The 14,877-nt window shown below is 39.5% G+C and overlaps 2 protein-coding genes across 4 annotated transcripts in view; both read right to left on the bottom strand.

Moving 5' to 3' along the window:
• The window catches only part of plg (plasminogen), a 14,112-nt gene extending 12,240 nt beyond the window's left edge, over nucleotides 1-1,872 (bottom strand). The window contains exons 1-3 of the mRNA XM_060042426.1: nucleotides 1,731-1,872; nucleotides 197-338; nucleotides 8-80 (exon numbers count right to left, since the gene is read on the bottom strand). Of these exons, the coding sequence (XP_059898409.1) occupies nucleotides 8-80; nucleotides 197-338; nucleotides 1,731-1,779 (264 nt within the window). The 5' untranslated portion in view covers nucleotides 1,780-1,872. The remainder of the gene's footprint in view (nucleotides 1-7; nucleotides 81-196; nucleotides 339-1,730) is intronic.
• Nucleotides 1,873-7,521: 5,649 nt separating this feature from the next.
• Nucleotides 7,522-14,741, bottom strand: LOC132449553 (granulocyte colony-stimulating factor receptor-like). 3 transcript variants are annotated; one of them, XM_060041244.1, is made up of 16 exons: nucleotides 14,533-14,741; nucleotides 14,089-14,367; nucleotides 13,667-13,796; nucleotides 13,418-13,584; nucleotides 13,197-13,312; nucleotides 13,056-13,079; nucleotides 12,692-12,851; nucleotides 12,316-12,398; nucleotides 11,969-12,185; nucleotides 11,585-11,749; nucleotides 10,817-10,918; nucleotides 10,579-10,734; nucleotides 10,338-10,478; nucleotides 8,783-8,864; nucleotides 8,438-8,519; nucleotides 7,522-8,093 (listed from the first exon to the last, which is right to left on the bottom strand). In XM_060041244.1, the coding sequence occupies exons 1-16, from the start codon at nucleotides 14,585-14,587 to the stop codon at nucleotides 7,635-7,637; spliced, it is 2,418 nt and encodes an 805-aa protein (XP_059897227.1). In that variant the 5' UTR covers nucleotides 14,588-14,741; the 3' UTR covers nucleotides 7,522-7,634. The 3 variants fall into 3 exon arrangements, with proteins under 3 accessions (XP_059897227.1, XP_059897226.1, XP_059897228.1); XM_060041243.1 differs by having other exon boundaries at nucleotides 12,692-12,854; nucleotides 14,533-14,740; XM_060041245.1 differs by having other exon boundaries at nucleotides 12,692-12,854; nucleotides 13,418-13,578; nucleotides 14,533-14,740.
• Between the last annotated feature and the right edge of the window lie 136 nt (nucleotides 14,742-14,877).

Here is a 14,877-nt window from a genome sequence, read left to right as displayed (position 1 = left end):
CTCTGCGCATAACCCGCTCCGTTTTGGAGTTATCCTCCGCTGTCCAACACTCTGTGTCCTTCTCTATGTACATGAAGGACCTGCAGAGAGGCAGAGAGATAACCCGTGTGTAGCAAGCTTCCGGATCATACCATCGTGTAGAGCTGAGGTGACTGGAATCATTAGAGGATATAGGGCTGTTTTTATGGATACGTACTTGCATACAAAGTTCGTCTCTGTGTCACATTTGGCGCCGCACTCTTCCAGCGAGTTCACGGCGTACTCTCGTCTACGCAGCGAGATGATCCACGCCCCCTCCGTCTTGGAGTAGTTGTCCTGGATGTCCCCGAAGACTGCAGCTACAACAACAACAGCAACAACCTCAACAACAACACGTCACATGTTTGGAGTCTTCATTACGCACACACCCACACACAGGTCCAAAATGTTAATACACCCGACCTGAAATTAACTTGTGGAACAAACCTGAAAGAAACAAAATGTGTCAATGGGCCTATGATACGATAATGAATGACGATGGATATGGATTTAGAAGAGTGTCTTGATTGAAGATGAATTGGTTAAGTCGAAGAATCATTGTTTGAAAGAATGATGTGTCTTTTTTTCAAGATATTTCTGAGAATTCTATCAGTGTTTCAGATATTGTGTTGATGCCAGCTGGTCAATGGCATGACATAGGCAGGCTTTTGACATGTAACTTGGTATGGTACACCTTTGTTTTTCTAAATGTATTCAGCCTTCTATCCCAGTTGGATTAAACATGGACATTGCCATACTAACTCATAGCTCTTTATGAAACGTTAACAGTAGCCTATTTAACAAAATAAACACTGTCCGTTCTAGATAGAGACGCACACTTTCATGCCGCTAATGAGGGCCGAGGTCCCAAAACGCAAACTAGAACAAACCTTGAGCGGGGACGTGGGACTGAGCTCTCGCAGGATGGCTGCTATTACTGCATTGTTTGTGAAGTGATGCAATGGCCTGGCAAGGCGCAGTTCACTAACTAAGCAGGCAGCGACAGGTTGCAACATGGTTGAGACTGAACGCTCCACGGGGAGTCATTAGACCTGAGACCTCTGGCCTCTTTAGAGGGATGCATGGAGCTGAGTGTCATCACCACGCGGATAGGAGACGTGATATTGGATATGATAAAGGACTTACATGGTGTAGCCTCACCCCTTTTGGAAGAATATAGGAATTGTTGCTGTTGTGTTGGTTCATCTGTCTTTGTTTAGTAATTAATGGTGAAATGATGCATACTAAGCGTATGAAGTCATCTGATAAAATATCAGATATTTTCATTATACACCACTAACTTTAACAGTTGTGGTTTATTATACTATCAGATAAGTAGCTCTCGTATTTAAACACAAAGTTATGAGAATAATAAATACAGATATTGATCTAAGCAGTCAACTTGCTATAAGCATCCTGAATTTATTATACCAGAGATACTTTTTTGTGGATATCGCTTTCAGGTTACGTTTGTCATTATTCCAGGAATGTCAATTCAATCTAATTAGAAAGGAGATGAAAAAATATATATTGACGGCATCATTGCTTTAGGGAATTTGTTAATGCCATCGACAAATACATAGAGGTCATCGGGTAAAATCTGACCATAACATATTAAAGTCGGTCTTGAGTCTCCCGTGATTGAATCCCCCCTGATTATCCTATACTCTTCGGAGGGCATGCTATAGGAATCTCCATGTGATGGGTCTTACCGGTGCAGAGCAGCGCTCCCAGAAGCAGCATCGTTTTGTACAAATCCATGGCGAGGCCCTGGCTAACAGTTCATAGCGAGCCAACTACGGTCCTCAGGTACCGACCGTGCCTTCTATTTGGGGGGCTTTTTGGCCGTGTCATTAAGACAAATAAGATAGGTCTTAATCATGAGTCAATCATTGGCCCGACAAGGACATGGTGGGTGCAATGGGTCAGAAAGCTTTGTTTATCTCTGCAGGAGGTGTATTTGGGAACGCCGCTGGATCGGCCTCAATAGTGCACAGGGCCATCCTGTCCTCCCCCAACCACTCTCCACGCATACTTCACTGACTCATTATACAATATCATATAAAAATAATCACACAGAGGCATTTGTATTGGTGTTTGCAATATGATATGGACCATGTACCTTTTTCACAGAGGCGTCCTCGTAGGACATAATTATGGGTGTGCTCCTTTAACGTACCGGGGCAAGACAGCTCTGATGGTCCTACGATGACACCTCTGTGAAAAATGTCTATAATAATGCACATTAATTAACTAACATTAATAGTCTTTATTGCAAACTGTTTTGTATTGAGAGTCAACCAATTTGCGTCTGTCATGATTTGGACTTTCTTTAGAACCAAACATATACAAACATTAATGGTGAAAAAGAGTTTTGTCCCTCTATTTTGCTGGGTATTAAGCACCTGATTTCCGCACCGAAATTTACAGTAAGACAGTAAAACTATTCTCTTCAGAATATTGTAGAACAGCTCCAACTTAAATACATGGGGTTCATATTACCTACGAATGCAGTGTGATTCAGACAACTATTGGATCAATATAGAGGGTTAATCTTCTGCCAAAGCCGTCCAATGTCCAAAACAGCAAATACGACAGTAGCAAACAAATTGGTAACTAATGCATGTTGATGTCACATTATGTGTGACTAAAATAATAAACAGGCCTCCTTGAACATACATGTCTATATACATATCCCGCAAACTTTTTGATGTCTATTTTATAACACAATAATATAATATCTCTCTCTCTCTCTCTCTCTCTCTCTCTCTCTCTCTCTCTCTCTCTCTCTCTCTCTCTCTCTCTCTCTCTCTCTCTCTCTCTCTCTCTCTATATATATATATATATATATATATATATATATATATATATATATATATATATATATATATTTATATATATATAGAGAGAGACTATGTAAAATCAGCATAGTACCGATAATATGATAAATATCATAAAAAGGGTGGATGTCAATAATATAATGAAAAATCATGTTGTATGATAAAATTATACAACAAAAAAAAAGTATTGATTTGTTCAGAAAACTTTCTCACTTGCAGTTACAGCCAGGGGCCGCTGCAGCACCCTAAGCACCCCCACTTCCCGCGTCCCTGGGTAACACTGTTGTTTTTTATTGGTCGTCATGAAAAAAAACATAAGGGGTAACACTGTTGTTTTTTATTGGTCGTCATGAAAAAAAACATAAAGGGGGTAACACTGTTGTTTTTTATTGGTCGTCATGAAAAAAAACATGAGGGGTAACACTGTTGTTTTTTATTGGTCGTCATGAAAAAGAACATAAAGGGGGTAACACTGTTGTTTTTTTTGGTCGTCATGAAAAAAAACATAAGGGGTAACACTGTTGTTTATTATTTGTCATCTTGAAAAAAAAAAAGAAGGGAAATAATAGAAATACACACATACATTTTAATGTCATGTATATCCTCTTTAATGATGATTGATTTTTGTGTATTGTCATCGCCTCAGTGGTGCAGTGGGGTGCACTCTGTCTATCCCCCTGGAGACCGGGGTTCAAGTCCGGTTGATGACCTCTGTTGGAAGTTTCTTATCTCTATTTCATGCAAAATATAAATTCAAGTATAACCTTTGTGATGACTTTAACCGGTGTCTTGATGGTGCATTGTTAAGTTCGGAGGTTAACACTCTAAACAGCTCATGTTCCGATCCCTGCAAAAATGTCGACAGGGGTCCCACTGTCGTTTTTTATTGGTCAACATTGAAAAAACATGAGGGGTAAGTCTGTCGTTTTTTATCGGCCGTCATGAAATAGATATAAGGGGAAAACACTGTTGATATTTATCAAATAAAACATAGGGGGTGACACTGTTGTTTTTCTTTGGTCGTCATGAAAAAAAACACAAGGGGTAACACTGTCGTTTTTATCAAATGAAACATGAGGGGTAACACTGTCGTTTTTATCAAATGAAACATAAGGGGTAACACTGTCGTTTTTCTTTGGTCGTCATGAAAAAAACCATAAGGGGTGACACTGTTGTTTTTTATTGGTCGTCATGAAAGAAAACATAAGGGGTAACACTGTTGTTTTTTATTGGTCGTCATGAAAAAAAACATAAGGGATAACACTGTTGTCTTTGTCAAATAAAATATAAGGGGTAACACTGTCGTTTTTTATCAGTCATCATGAAAAAAACAAGGGGTAACACTGTCGTTTTTTTTCATGCCTACCAATAAAAAACGACAGTGTTACCCCTTGTGTTTTTTTTCATGACGACCAAAGAAAAACAACAGTGTTACCCCCTATGTTTTATTTGATAAATATCGACAGTGTTACCCCCTATGTTTATTTCATGACGACCAATAAAAAACAGCAGTCTTACCCCTTATGTTTTTTTTCATGACGACCAATAAAAACGACAGTGTTACCCCTTATGTTTTTTTTCATGACGGCCAATAAAAAACAACAGTGTAACACTGTCGTTTTTATCAAATGAAACATGAGGGGTGACACTGTAGTCTTTCTTTGGTAATCACGAAAAAAACCATAAGGGGTAACACTGTTCCTTTTTTTATTGGTCGTCATGAAAAAAAACATAAGGGGTAACACTGTTCCTTTTTTTATTGGTCGTCATGAAAAAAAACATAAGGGGTAACATTGTTTTTTTTTATTGGTCGTCATGAAAAAAAAAATAAGGGGTAACCATGTTGTTTTTTATTGGTCGTCATGAAAAAAAACATAAAAGGGGTAACACTGTTGTTTTTTATTGGTCGTCATGAAAAAAAACCTAAGGGGTAACACTGTCGTTTTTTATTGGTCGTCATGAAAAAAACGTAAGGGGTAACACTGTTGTTTTTTATTGGTCGTCATGAAAAAAAACATAAGGGGTAACACTGTTGTTTTTTATTGGTCGTCATGAAAAAAAACATAAGGGGTAACACTGTTGTCTTTGTCAAATAAAATATAAGGGGTAACACTGTCGTTTTTTATCAGTCATCATGAAAAAAACAAGGGGTAACACTGTCGTTTTTTTTCATGACGACCAATAAAAAACGACAGTGTTACCCCTTGTTGTTTTTTTCATGACGACCAAAGAAAAACAACAGTGTTACCCCCTATGTTTTATTTGATAAATTTCGACAGTGATACCCCTTATGTTTATTTCATGACGACCAATAAAAAACAGCAGTCTTACCCCTTATGTTTTTTTTCATGACGACCAATAAAAACGACAGTGTTACCCCTTATGTTTTTTTTCATGACGGCCAATAAAAAAGGACAGTGTAACACTGTCGTTTTTATCAAATGAAACATGAGGGGTGACACTGTCGTTTTTCTTTGGTAGTCACGAAAAAAACCATAAGGGGTAACACTGTTCCTTTTTTTATTGGTCGTCATGAAAAGAAACATAAGGGGTAACCATGTTGTTTTTTATTGGTCGTCATGAAAAAAAACATAAAGGGGGTAACACTGTTGTTTTTTTTGGTCGTCATGAAAAAAAACATAAGGGAAATAATAGAAATACACACATACATTTTAATGTCATGTATATCCTCTTTATTGATGATTGATTATTATGTATTGTCATCGCCTCAGTGGTGCAGTGGGGTATACTCTGCCTAATCCCCTGGAGACCGGGGTTCAAGTTTGGTTGATGACCTCTGTTGGAAGTTTCTTTTCTCTATTTCATGCGAATTATAAAGTCAAGTATAACTTTTGTGATGACGATAACCGGTGTCTTGATGGTGCATTGTTAAGTTCGGAGGTTAACACTCTAAACAGCTCATGTTCCGATCCCTGCAAAAACGTCGACAGGGGTGCCACTGTCGATTTTTATTGGTCAACATGGAAAAAACATGAGGGGTAACTCTGTCGTTTTTTATCGGCCGTCATGAAATAAATATAAGGGGAAAACACTGTCGATATTTATTTATCAAATAAAACATAGGGGGTGACACTGTTGTTTTTCTTTGGTCGTCATGAAAAAAAACACAAGGGGTAACACTGTCGTTTTTATCAAATGAAACATGAGGGGTAACACTGTCGTTTTAATCAAATGAAACATAAGGGGTAACACTGTCGTTTTTCTTTGGTCGTCATGAAAAAAACCATAAGGGGTAACACTGTTGTTTTTTATTGGTCGTCATGAAAGAAAACATAAGGGGTAACACTGTTGTTTTTTATTGGTCGTCATGAAAAAAAACATAAGGGGTAACACTGTTGTCTTTGTCAAATAAAATATAAGGTGTAACACTGTCGTTTTTTATCAGTCATCATGAAAAAAACAATGGGTAACACTGTCGTTTCTTTTCATGACGACCAGTAAAAAACGACAGTGTTACCCCTTGTGGTTTTTTTCATGACGACCAAAGAAAAACAACAGTGTTACCCCCTATGTTTTATTTGATAAATATCGACAGTGTTACCCCTTATGTTTATTTCATGACGACCAATAAAAAACAGCAGTCTTACCCCTTATGTTTTTTTTCATGACGACCAATAAAAAACGACAGTGTTACCCCTTTTGTTTTTTTTCATGACGACCAATAAAAAACGACAGTGTAACACTGTCGTTTTTATCAAATGAAACATGAGGGGTGACACTGTCGTTTTTCTTTGGTAGTCACGAAAAAAACCATAAAAACCACCGTTCTGCGTTGTGCGTCATAGCCTACGTCAGCCTACTCAGACAATGTTCTAAATAAATTGAAATGATATGATAAATATCATAAAAAGGGTGGATGTCAATAATTAAATGAAAAATCATGTTGTATGATAAAATTATAAAAAAAAAAGAAAAAAGTGATTTGTTCATAAAACCTTCTCACTTGCAGTTACAGCCAGAGGCCGCCAGGTGGGGGGGGGGGGGTGCTGCAGCACCCTAAGCACCCCCACTTCCCGCGTCCCTGAATGTATGTCTTCGTGTTCCTATGGTATCAACAATCATTTTCTTCACTTTACGCAGAACTTTTTGATACAACTTTGAGGCATTAATAAAGTAGTAATAAGCAGTAAATTCATAGTGAATTAAGCATTTATAAAAGCAATGTTCCATCATGAATACTACTTTGTGTTATTGAACATTAATAAGCATAAGTAAAGATTAAGAAGCTATATAAATTTTTATACAACACTTAATAAAGCTGAAATTCATGATTAGTTTAGGAAGTTATAAACCATTATTTCTGTCTTTGGTGTGGGGTCATCGAAAGTGAGGATTATAAATGCTGTATTGGTATTTGAGGCATTTACAGCCTTTATTGTGGACAAGCCCATTGGGCTTCGTTCCCTCCTTGCACCATTACTGTGAAAGTGTGCTAAATAAATAAACCTATAAAACCTATAAACCTATTAACACATTGCTAATAGTTTGTAGATCATTAACCTTTTGTTTTATAAATGGAAAAGCTCAAGTGCCCCTAACAGTGGAAGTGGCCAATAATATGGATGGACCGACAGACATAAAATATAATACAAAAGCATAAATAAGTGTACAAAACATAATAACAGTGTATTACAATGATGAATACAGTACAAAAACCGAAACGTGTTTCTAGTTTATTTCATTTATATATCTTGCTATGGATGAAGGGGCTATGATATAAACATCGACAATGGAAACAAAATGACTTTCTCCATCTCATCCCCTGTCCGGTCCCTCTCTGAACATCTCCATGGAGACATACATAGGGCTGTGTTTGTTTCCAGAAAGTTCTCTGCCATCCTTGACGCTCTGGGGCCCTTGAGGCGGCACTGCATTTTGGCTTCGATAGGGGCTGCTCTGTGGAAGCAGGAAAACTTCCGAATATTCCTGCAACAGCGTATCCTCCTCCTCCCGAGAGTCTTGCACGGATATGCCGGCTTGGTCGGCACTAAGCTCCACCTCCTCCGTTGGCGGTTCGCTGTCCTCACCTGCGCTCAAGCTGCTGCCTTCAGGGGTTGGCACCGCCCACTCTGTCTCTTCACCAGCTGTTTCGGGTTTTGAGTCGTCGCCGAGGTACGGCGGCACCAGGCAATCTCTGGCACCGTCCCACTCATAAGGGTAAACCCTCACACAACGGGTCTCGCCTTCCAAGGGCTGGCTGAAATGTGACGTGATCTGTGTGCACACACACGATTATAAAAGGTTGCACTGCGCCTTTCTTAAAGGTGTTCTACGTTGTGAGCTCCATGAGAAGACCATGAGCTCCTTATGAAGTGTTAAAGTTCTGATTCGAAGGTAGCGATGACACAACTTTTCAAATTTGCACGGGATTATGCACTCATTAAAACATAATTATAAAATTGTGTTCAATTTGTGCGATGTCTGTTCTACTAGATGCCACAACATTCTACACAGAGAATCTTTCATATATTCCAAAATAAATAAAAGACAAATTGGAGTGTATCGTCCAATTATTAATCCGGGTAATATACCATTTATAAACAGAAAATAAACCTCACCTTCTGGTTGCTCTGGGAGGGCCACAGTGCCAATGAACTGTGACCAGGATTGGGTACCATCTTTCCTAAGAACGTCTTGTACCTGAGAGTAAAATTAATAACATTATAAATTAAACTTTGAAGAAGTTTAAGCCCTATAAGAGTTTGAATAACCATGTTCTGTAACAATATAGTAATTTTATTGAGCACATCCTAGATAAAAGAGATTGTGTACAACTGAATAATAATCATTCCTGTTTGGTGACTGTTCATTTGTTTATCCCATGATTCATGCAGTTACAAATGCTGTTGATCACATTATTGTAGGCAAATCATTAATATTAACAGTAAATCATTTAAACCTACCAGACACAGCACACTCCGAAAATGGACAGGCTAAAAAACAACAGCGTTACACATATAGTCATCACCAAGACCAGAACAGGATCTACGAAGGCAAGAAGAGAAACCACAATATATGCAATATATTAGGTTATGCAGAGTATCTCTTCGCTGTATCTCTTCGCTGCTCAGCAAGCAGATGAACGGCGGCAGGCGGATTTCTTTAGATTTAATCAAGGTTTTTGGTGAGTGAGACAAACTAAAATGTTGCCTCAGTGTTCCTAGTAAAGAAACATACAGTATTATTAGCTTTTCCATTTTGATATCTATTATTAGGTGAGTGCTGCATGCAGCGCTCAACTTATTTTCTTCAGTTTTATTCTTTCTGTCTTCTTCTTTCCTACAAACTTTGGGACATATCTTGTTAAGGTTGTGGGTGCAGGCAGGCAGGTAGGACCCAGATGCAGACGGGTAGGGAAAAACTGCACTTTATATCCGCCAAAAGGCTAAGGCAAGGGCAAGGGCAAGGAGCAAGGGAACACAGGTTACTACAGAGAACACGCCGGACCAACAAACCACAATGACAGCACAAGGAACAAAGGAAAGACAAGGGCTTAAATACCAAACACAAGACACGCAACGAGGAACAGCTGAGACACATTAGGGGAGGGAGCAGTAATCAACACAGGAGGGAAACACAGGGAAACACACCAAAACACGACACAGACCATGACATATCTCCTTCCTCAATTTCTCACCTAAAGTCTCCATTCCAATGTTCAAATGTTCAACTGCAGGTAATGCAAAAGGCGAGTATACCCAAATTCGGCTGGGATTATTATAATTCTTTCTACAAACATCAATCAATACTATACCTTTCATATGGCATACGTTTGTGCGGCTGGTACCACTAATACTTCAGCTACTGATACTAATACCATTACTATTACCACTACTACTACTACTACAGCTAGTACCACTACTACTCCTACTATCTTCCAGCTTTGACAGTATTACAGTTTAGCTTCCAGCTTTTGTAACAATGTATTTCTATTTCTTGTTATCACTTTGCTTCTTCAGATAATGCAATTCAGCGTCTATCAGTTTTGAACTTTCAGATTTTTCAGCAGTACAGGGCAATGCATTTGACCTTTCAGATTCTTCAGTTCAATTCCTTTAAATTTCTGAATTTTTTTAGCAATGCTTTGTGCTTTTCATTCAGCTGTCACTTTATTTGTTTCCAACCATTTCGATTTTTTAAAATGGTGTGAATGTTTACATTGTTTACCCCATTAAGACTTTTGAACTCTGTTTAAATATCTACACTTGATTTAAGCCATTTAACATTTCTTTGCATCTTAATCTATGTGGCTTTATTAAAACATATTTTCAACCTTCTTTGTGCAACAGCACTCACCGCCTGCAGGAAATGCATATACTAGTTTATGGTTTGAGTTTCAAAACACCAGCATAAATATAATGTTCCAATTAATAACAACATTTGTAAATTCCAAAAAGGAAAAGTTAAAATATTGTGTAATACATATGGCATTGTTCAAACTTCAATAATTTCACTTACCATGTTTCTGAGTCTGAAAGTGTGTTTCCGTGCTGCTGATATTGCCTGTGTGTCCCATTGCCATAACAATTACTCCGTACTTGGTAGATTGTTTCAGGTTTTCTAGTACAGCTCTCCGCTGGGTGAAACTGACAGATTGGTCTACATACAAGTACAGAAGACACGCAAAGTCTTGACTTTGAAACATGGGGAGAAAAAACAGACTCAACCAACACACCAATGACCCTCTTGGTGAACTTACTGTACAGCATGACTGGAGGGACTTTTTCCACCTGTCTGCAAAAAACAGTAAAGTTTTCAACAGCTGTGCTACATTTGTCCTCTGCCTCGATTTTCCATCTCACATAAACCCTGGTGTCTTCAGGACGAAGTTCAGAGATGTAGATGGCCTGTGGAACTGTGCACACAACATGAACTTAGTAGTAGGTAAAACACAGATGAATACATGTATAAATCTCAATCTCTCTAAACACAGTTACCTCTTCTTCGTGAGCACACCTGTGGCGCTTTTTTCCCATGCCCTGTCTTGTTACCAAAAACAGGAGTCACCGTAATGTTGTACAGACGAAAGTCCCTAAGATCTGCAAGAGAAACAAAAGAAACAATTATGTAAACCAGAAAATACAGACCACCCATAAGTGCCTTGGAACCATGGCCTGTCATCGCCAGACATATACGCAATTGTGTACAAGTCTGGAGCCAGATGTGTTTAAATCTGCTTTGTCAGGGATTGTTATCAACGCTGCCGAAATGCATCTCGACGCAATTGGATAGACCGACAACCAATCAGAGCAATGAACTGTATTACATGTCAGCGGCCGCCATCTTGTTTTTTATCAAAATGCCTCAATGACTCTCCAATAGGGCACCATACAAATAAAAAAAATGTCACCAGTACTCATTACATTTACATTGAGGGCATTTAGTGGACACTATTATTCAAAGCGAGCATAAGCACATTTGCCAGAATAAGGTGAAACAATTTGTCACTGTCGGAACAGTAAAGATGTTGATAGAATCAAGTGCAAAGCACTTACAATTGCTAGGTTGACCCATTCCCCCTATCGCCCCATACCTCGTAGGTATTTGCTAAAGCTAAAACGACACACAAACAAGGGAAACACCTTGAATGGCTAACACACAGCCATTCATCCAGCATCATTCCTTCCTTACTCCCGTCATCGGGCCATCCGACCTCAATCCGTGCCCTCCCACCACATCTGCTCAATGTCTCTTTTTAAACCCACCATATAGTTTGGTTTCGGTATGGTTGCTCCTCTTCCAGAAATATGTTTTCCCGTCATCGGTCCAGTCCACGATGTAACCGCTCACATTGTGACGGGGAGCTTGCCAGTTCACTTGGATAATACCGCCGTGTGCCGAAGCCTGGATGTCACTGACCTGAGGCAGGGCTGAGAAGCGCACGCACACACACACACACACACACACACACACACACACACACACACACACACACACACACACACACACACACACACACACACACACACACACACACACACACACACACACACACACACACACTTTTACATCAAACTACAATTCTAATTCCTAACTTCATGCAAATGAATGTTGCCAATTTACAAGAAAAAAATACAAATGCCACTCACTCTCTCCAACGGCCGGAACGTAAACAGTCTTGTTTGCAACAGAGAGTTCATTTTGGAGGATTGAGAGCCGGATAACATGAGCTTCAGGAGCCAAAGAGATGAAGCAGCTCAAAGGGCTACACACAGAACCCCCATTGTTTGATGTTGCAGACAACAGCGTGTAGAGAAGATAGTCAACGTAATATGTGTATTCTTCTTTGCAGGTCTGGGGTATCTCCTTTTTAACAGATTGGAAATTAAAGATTAATTAGCTGGTTAAATGATGGGTTGTTTAGTGGAATTACTGTCACGTATATAACTATAATTAAAATAGCAGTCGAGTCAGTGTTTCTGCACAGCCTCCTTACCGTCCACATTACTTTAACTTCTCGCACACCACTGCTCTTTTGTTGAACAACCTTTCTCCACAGGTTGAATTGAAAGGTCTTTGCTGTAAGAGATGTCACATAGTTCCAATGTGTCTCACTTCATTCAAATAATATATAGGAGCATTATTACCAAAGTGCAGACCGACAATTTTAAACACAATCATCACACGCTTACCATACAACACCGTGTGACTGTATGAACGGAACACCCAATAATGTTCTTATTCATATGGAAATACAAGTGACCTCAACACAGTACTGTAGAAATGGTGAATCAGAAAGCATAGAGAGCTATCGGCACTAGACATTCTGGGTACCATGGTTAGCCTGGGGAAAGGCGGTAGGCAGTGCTTACGATTCAGCAGGGACACGGCCGTATGCCCCAGGCTCCATTCACTCCAGGGAGACCTGTCCACGGCACAGCGGGCAGACACGGTGTAGACGACACACGACTCTACGCCCTCAATGGTGACCCATGCCCTCTTATCCTTTCTAGTCAGGGACTTGTTGACCACCTGCTAAAACAGGGAGAATACAAAAAATAAAAGTGATGCGAAATTATCGAGATTGCATGTAGGTAACAGCAGGTTAAGTTTTAGCATCCCTGCCTATAAAGGGCAGAGGGATTCTCTGTATCAGTGTCCAACATGAAGCAAACACTCTTAACATAATCATATTAATTCAGCCGTATAAATGTGTCAAAAGATTGGCTCACTTACCACCTCAGTTCTGTTGTCGAGAACCTAGATACGGCAACAAGACATACAAAAGACAAAGCAATCAGTGTAATAATCAGTTTTTTAAAGCATTTCTTCCCAGAAACAGGATGATAAAAGGGAATGACACAATGGAGGAGTCACCTGACTGTATCGGACTTGACAGTGAATAATGTTCCCGATGGTGTCTGATTGGTTCCACCCGACAAGCAGGTAGCTGACGAGAGCAGTCACGTGTAGTTCTGGGGGGGCAAGCACCCCTAAAAACAAGAGAGAATAATGACAGTAGGTAAATACATTTCTAAACCCCGTGCTCAATTGTCACATTTAAATTGTGCGATTTTTTATCTTCCGACATAACTTACAGATTTGGAAAGGGTCAAATGAATACATGTCTGATTTAACCTCCCAGCTGCTGGAATTGGCTTTCACAACAATGGAGAAGTTTCTTGCAAGAAATGGTAAGATCTTGAAAACACATGAGGTCGTCCCTGAGTTGCAGTAGGCAATCTTTAGGTCCGAGCAACTGTCACTTAAAACAGAAACATTCATTCATATTAGGTCATGAAAAAGACTGTCCAAGACTGATTTTCAGAAACAAAGTTGAAACTCACCATGTACTCTGTACGGTATAGGTTATTTTCCATGAGGAACTCATGGCATGCTCCCAATTACAGACCATCTTTGGGAAACCTTCCGCTGTTCTATTAAGACGTATGAGACACGATACATTGCTGGGTTTTGCTGTAGATGGGAAAAGAGATGTCAAAAGGTCTCATTACAAATAGGGCATTTAGCAGCTGCTTTTATCCCAGGCGATTTACATCTGTTAATACACACATTGACGGCAGAGTCAAGCAAGGTGACAGCCAGCTCATCAGAAGCAGTTAGCACTCAGCTAGGAGGAGCAGGGGATCGAAGTAGCAGCCTTTCAGTTACAAGACAACTGGTCTACCTCCTGAGCTAAGCCGACCTGTCATCCTATCAACTGTCACTGATGTAATATACAAAAATATAAGTAAATATATTATCTTACTGTATGTTTTGATGTTGGTCCCATCTAAAACAAGGTCATTAAATACACTATGGCATTGTATTATAGCACTTTGATAAGTGAAATTCTTCAAGGACAGAACAGTATGAGAGGAGTTGATGGACTTGGAGAATCTGTCAGCCACCACTTGACCGTTCACCACCCAGTAGATTTGACCCTCGCTACAGGAACTCTGACAGGTGACCTGAACCTCGGAGCCGAATTGAACGTGTTGATTTTTAGGAAAAACGGCACACGTTGGATTTTTCTTCTTTTCTTGTTCTGTTTGTGAACGCACACAGATGGAGAGTAGATTAAATATACATGTAATGACAAAAAGTAGCCTTTGAAATTCAAGAACTATCAAAAACGACAAATTAAAATAGGCCTAACGTTACGATAGGGCCTAATAACCACTCATTTACAATAAAGATTAATGAAAATTACCTTCAGAAGTTGCTTGAATTTCTACAAGAATGATTAAAACAGCAACTAAATACATTCTTGACTCCGGCGATAGGACCGAATCCTAGAGTTACATCCGAAACGAGGTCTTAACGCGTCGACCAGAACGCATAAGCTCTGCCGCCCTCTATTCCTCCAATCGACTGCAATGATCTGGCAATTAAAGCAGCAACACTGTGTCTCCCTTGTAGCAACATAACAAGCCGACAGGAACTGATGAAACGTTTCCCGACTAGAACGACAGACTGTTGCATGAGGAAGTGAAGAAACAGGACAGCGCCAGCCGCCAACATTTGTTTCATTTCACTATATCTGCTGTAAAGTAGG

The sequence above is a fragment of the Gadus macrocephalus genome, chromosome 21 (assembly GCF_031168955.1).
Source record: "Gadus macrocephalus chromosome 21, ASM3116895v1".
Taxonomy (NCBI): domain Eukaryota; kingdom Metazoa; phylum Chordata; class Actinopteri; order Gadiformes; family Gadidae; genus Gadus; species Gadus macrocephalus.
This window is presented reverse-complemented; position numbering and strand designations above follow the sequence as displayed.

Excerpts from the sequence above, each read along its gene's own strand:
- LOC132449553 (XM_060041243.1), bottom strand. The coding sequence starts at position 14,587 with ATGTATTTAGTTGCTGTTTTAATCATTCTTGTAGAAATTCAAGCAACT. Across the intron at positions 12,855-13,055 it reads TCGACAACAGAACTGAGGTG|CAGGTGGTCAACAAGTCCCT; the intron begins GTAAGTGAGCCA and ends TCCCTGTTTTAG. Across the intron at positions 8,865-10,337 it reads CTTTCAGACTCAGAAACATG|ATCCTGTTCTGGTCTTGGTG; the intron begins GTAAGTGAAATT and ends TTGCCTTCGTAG.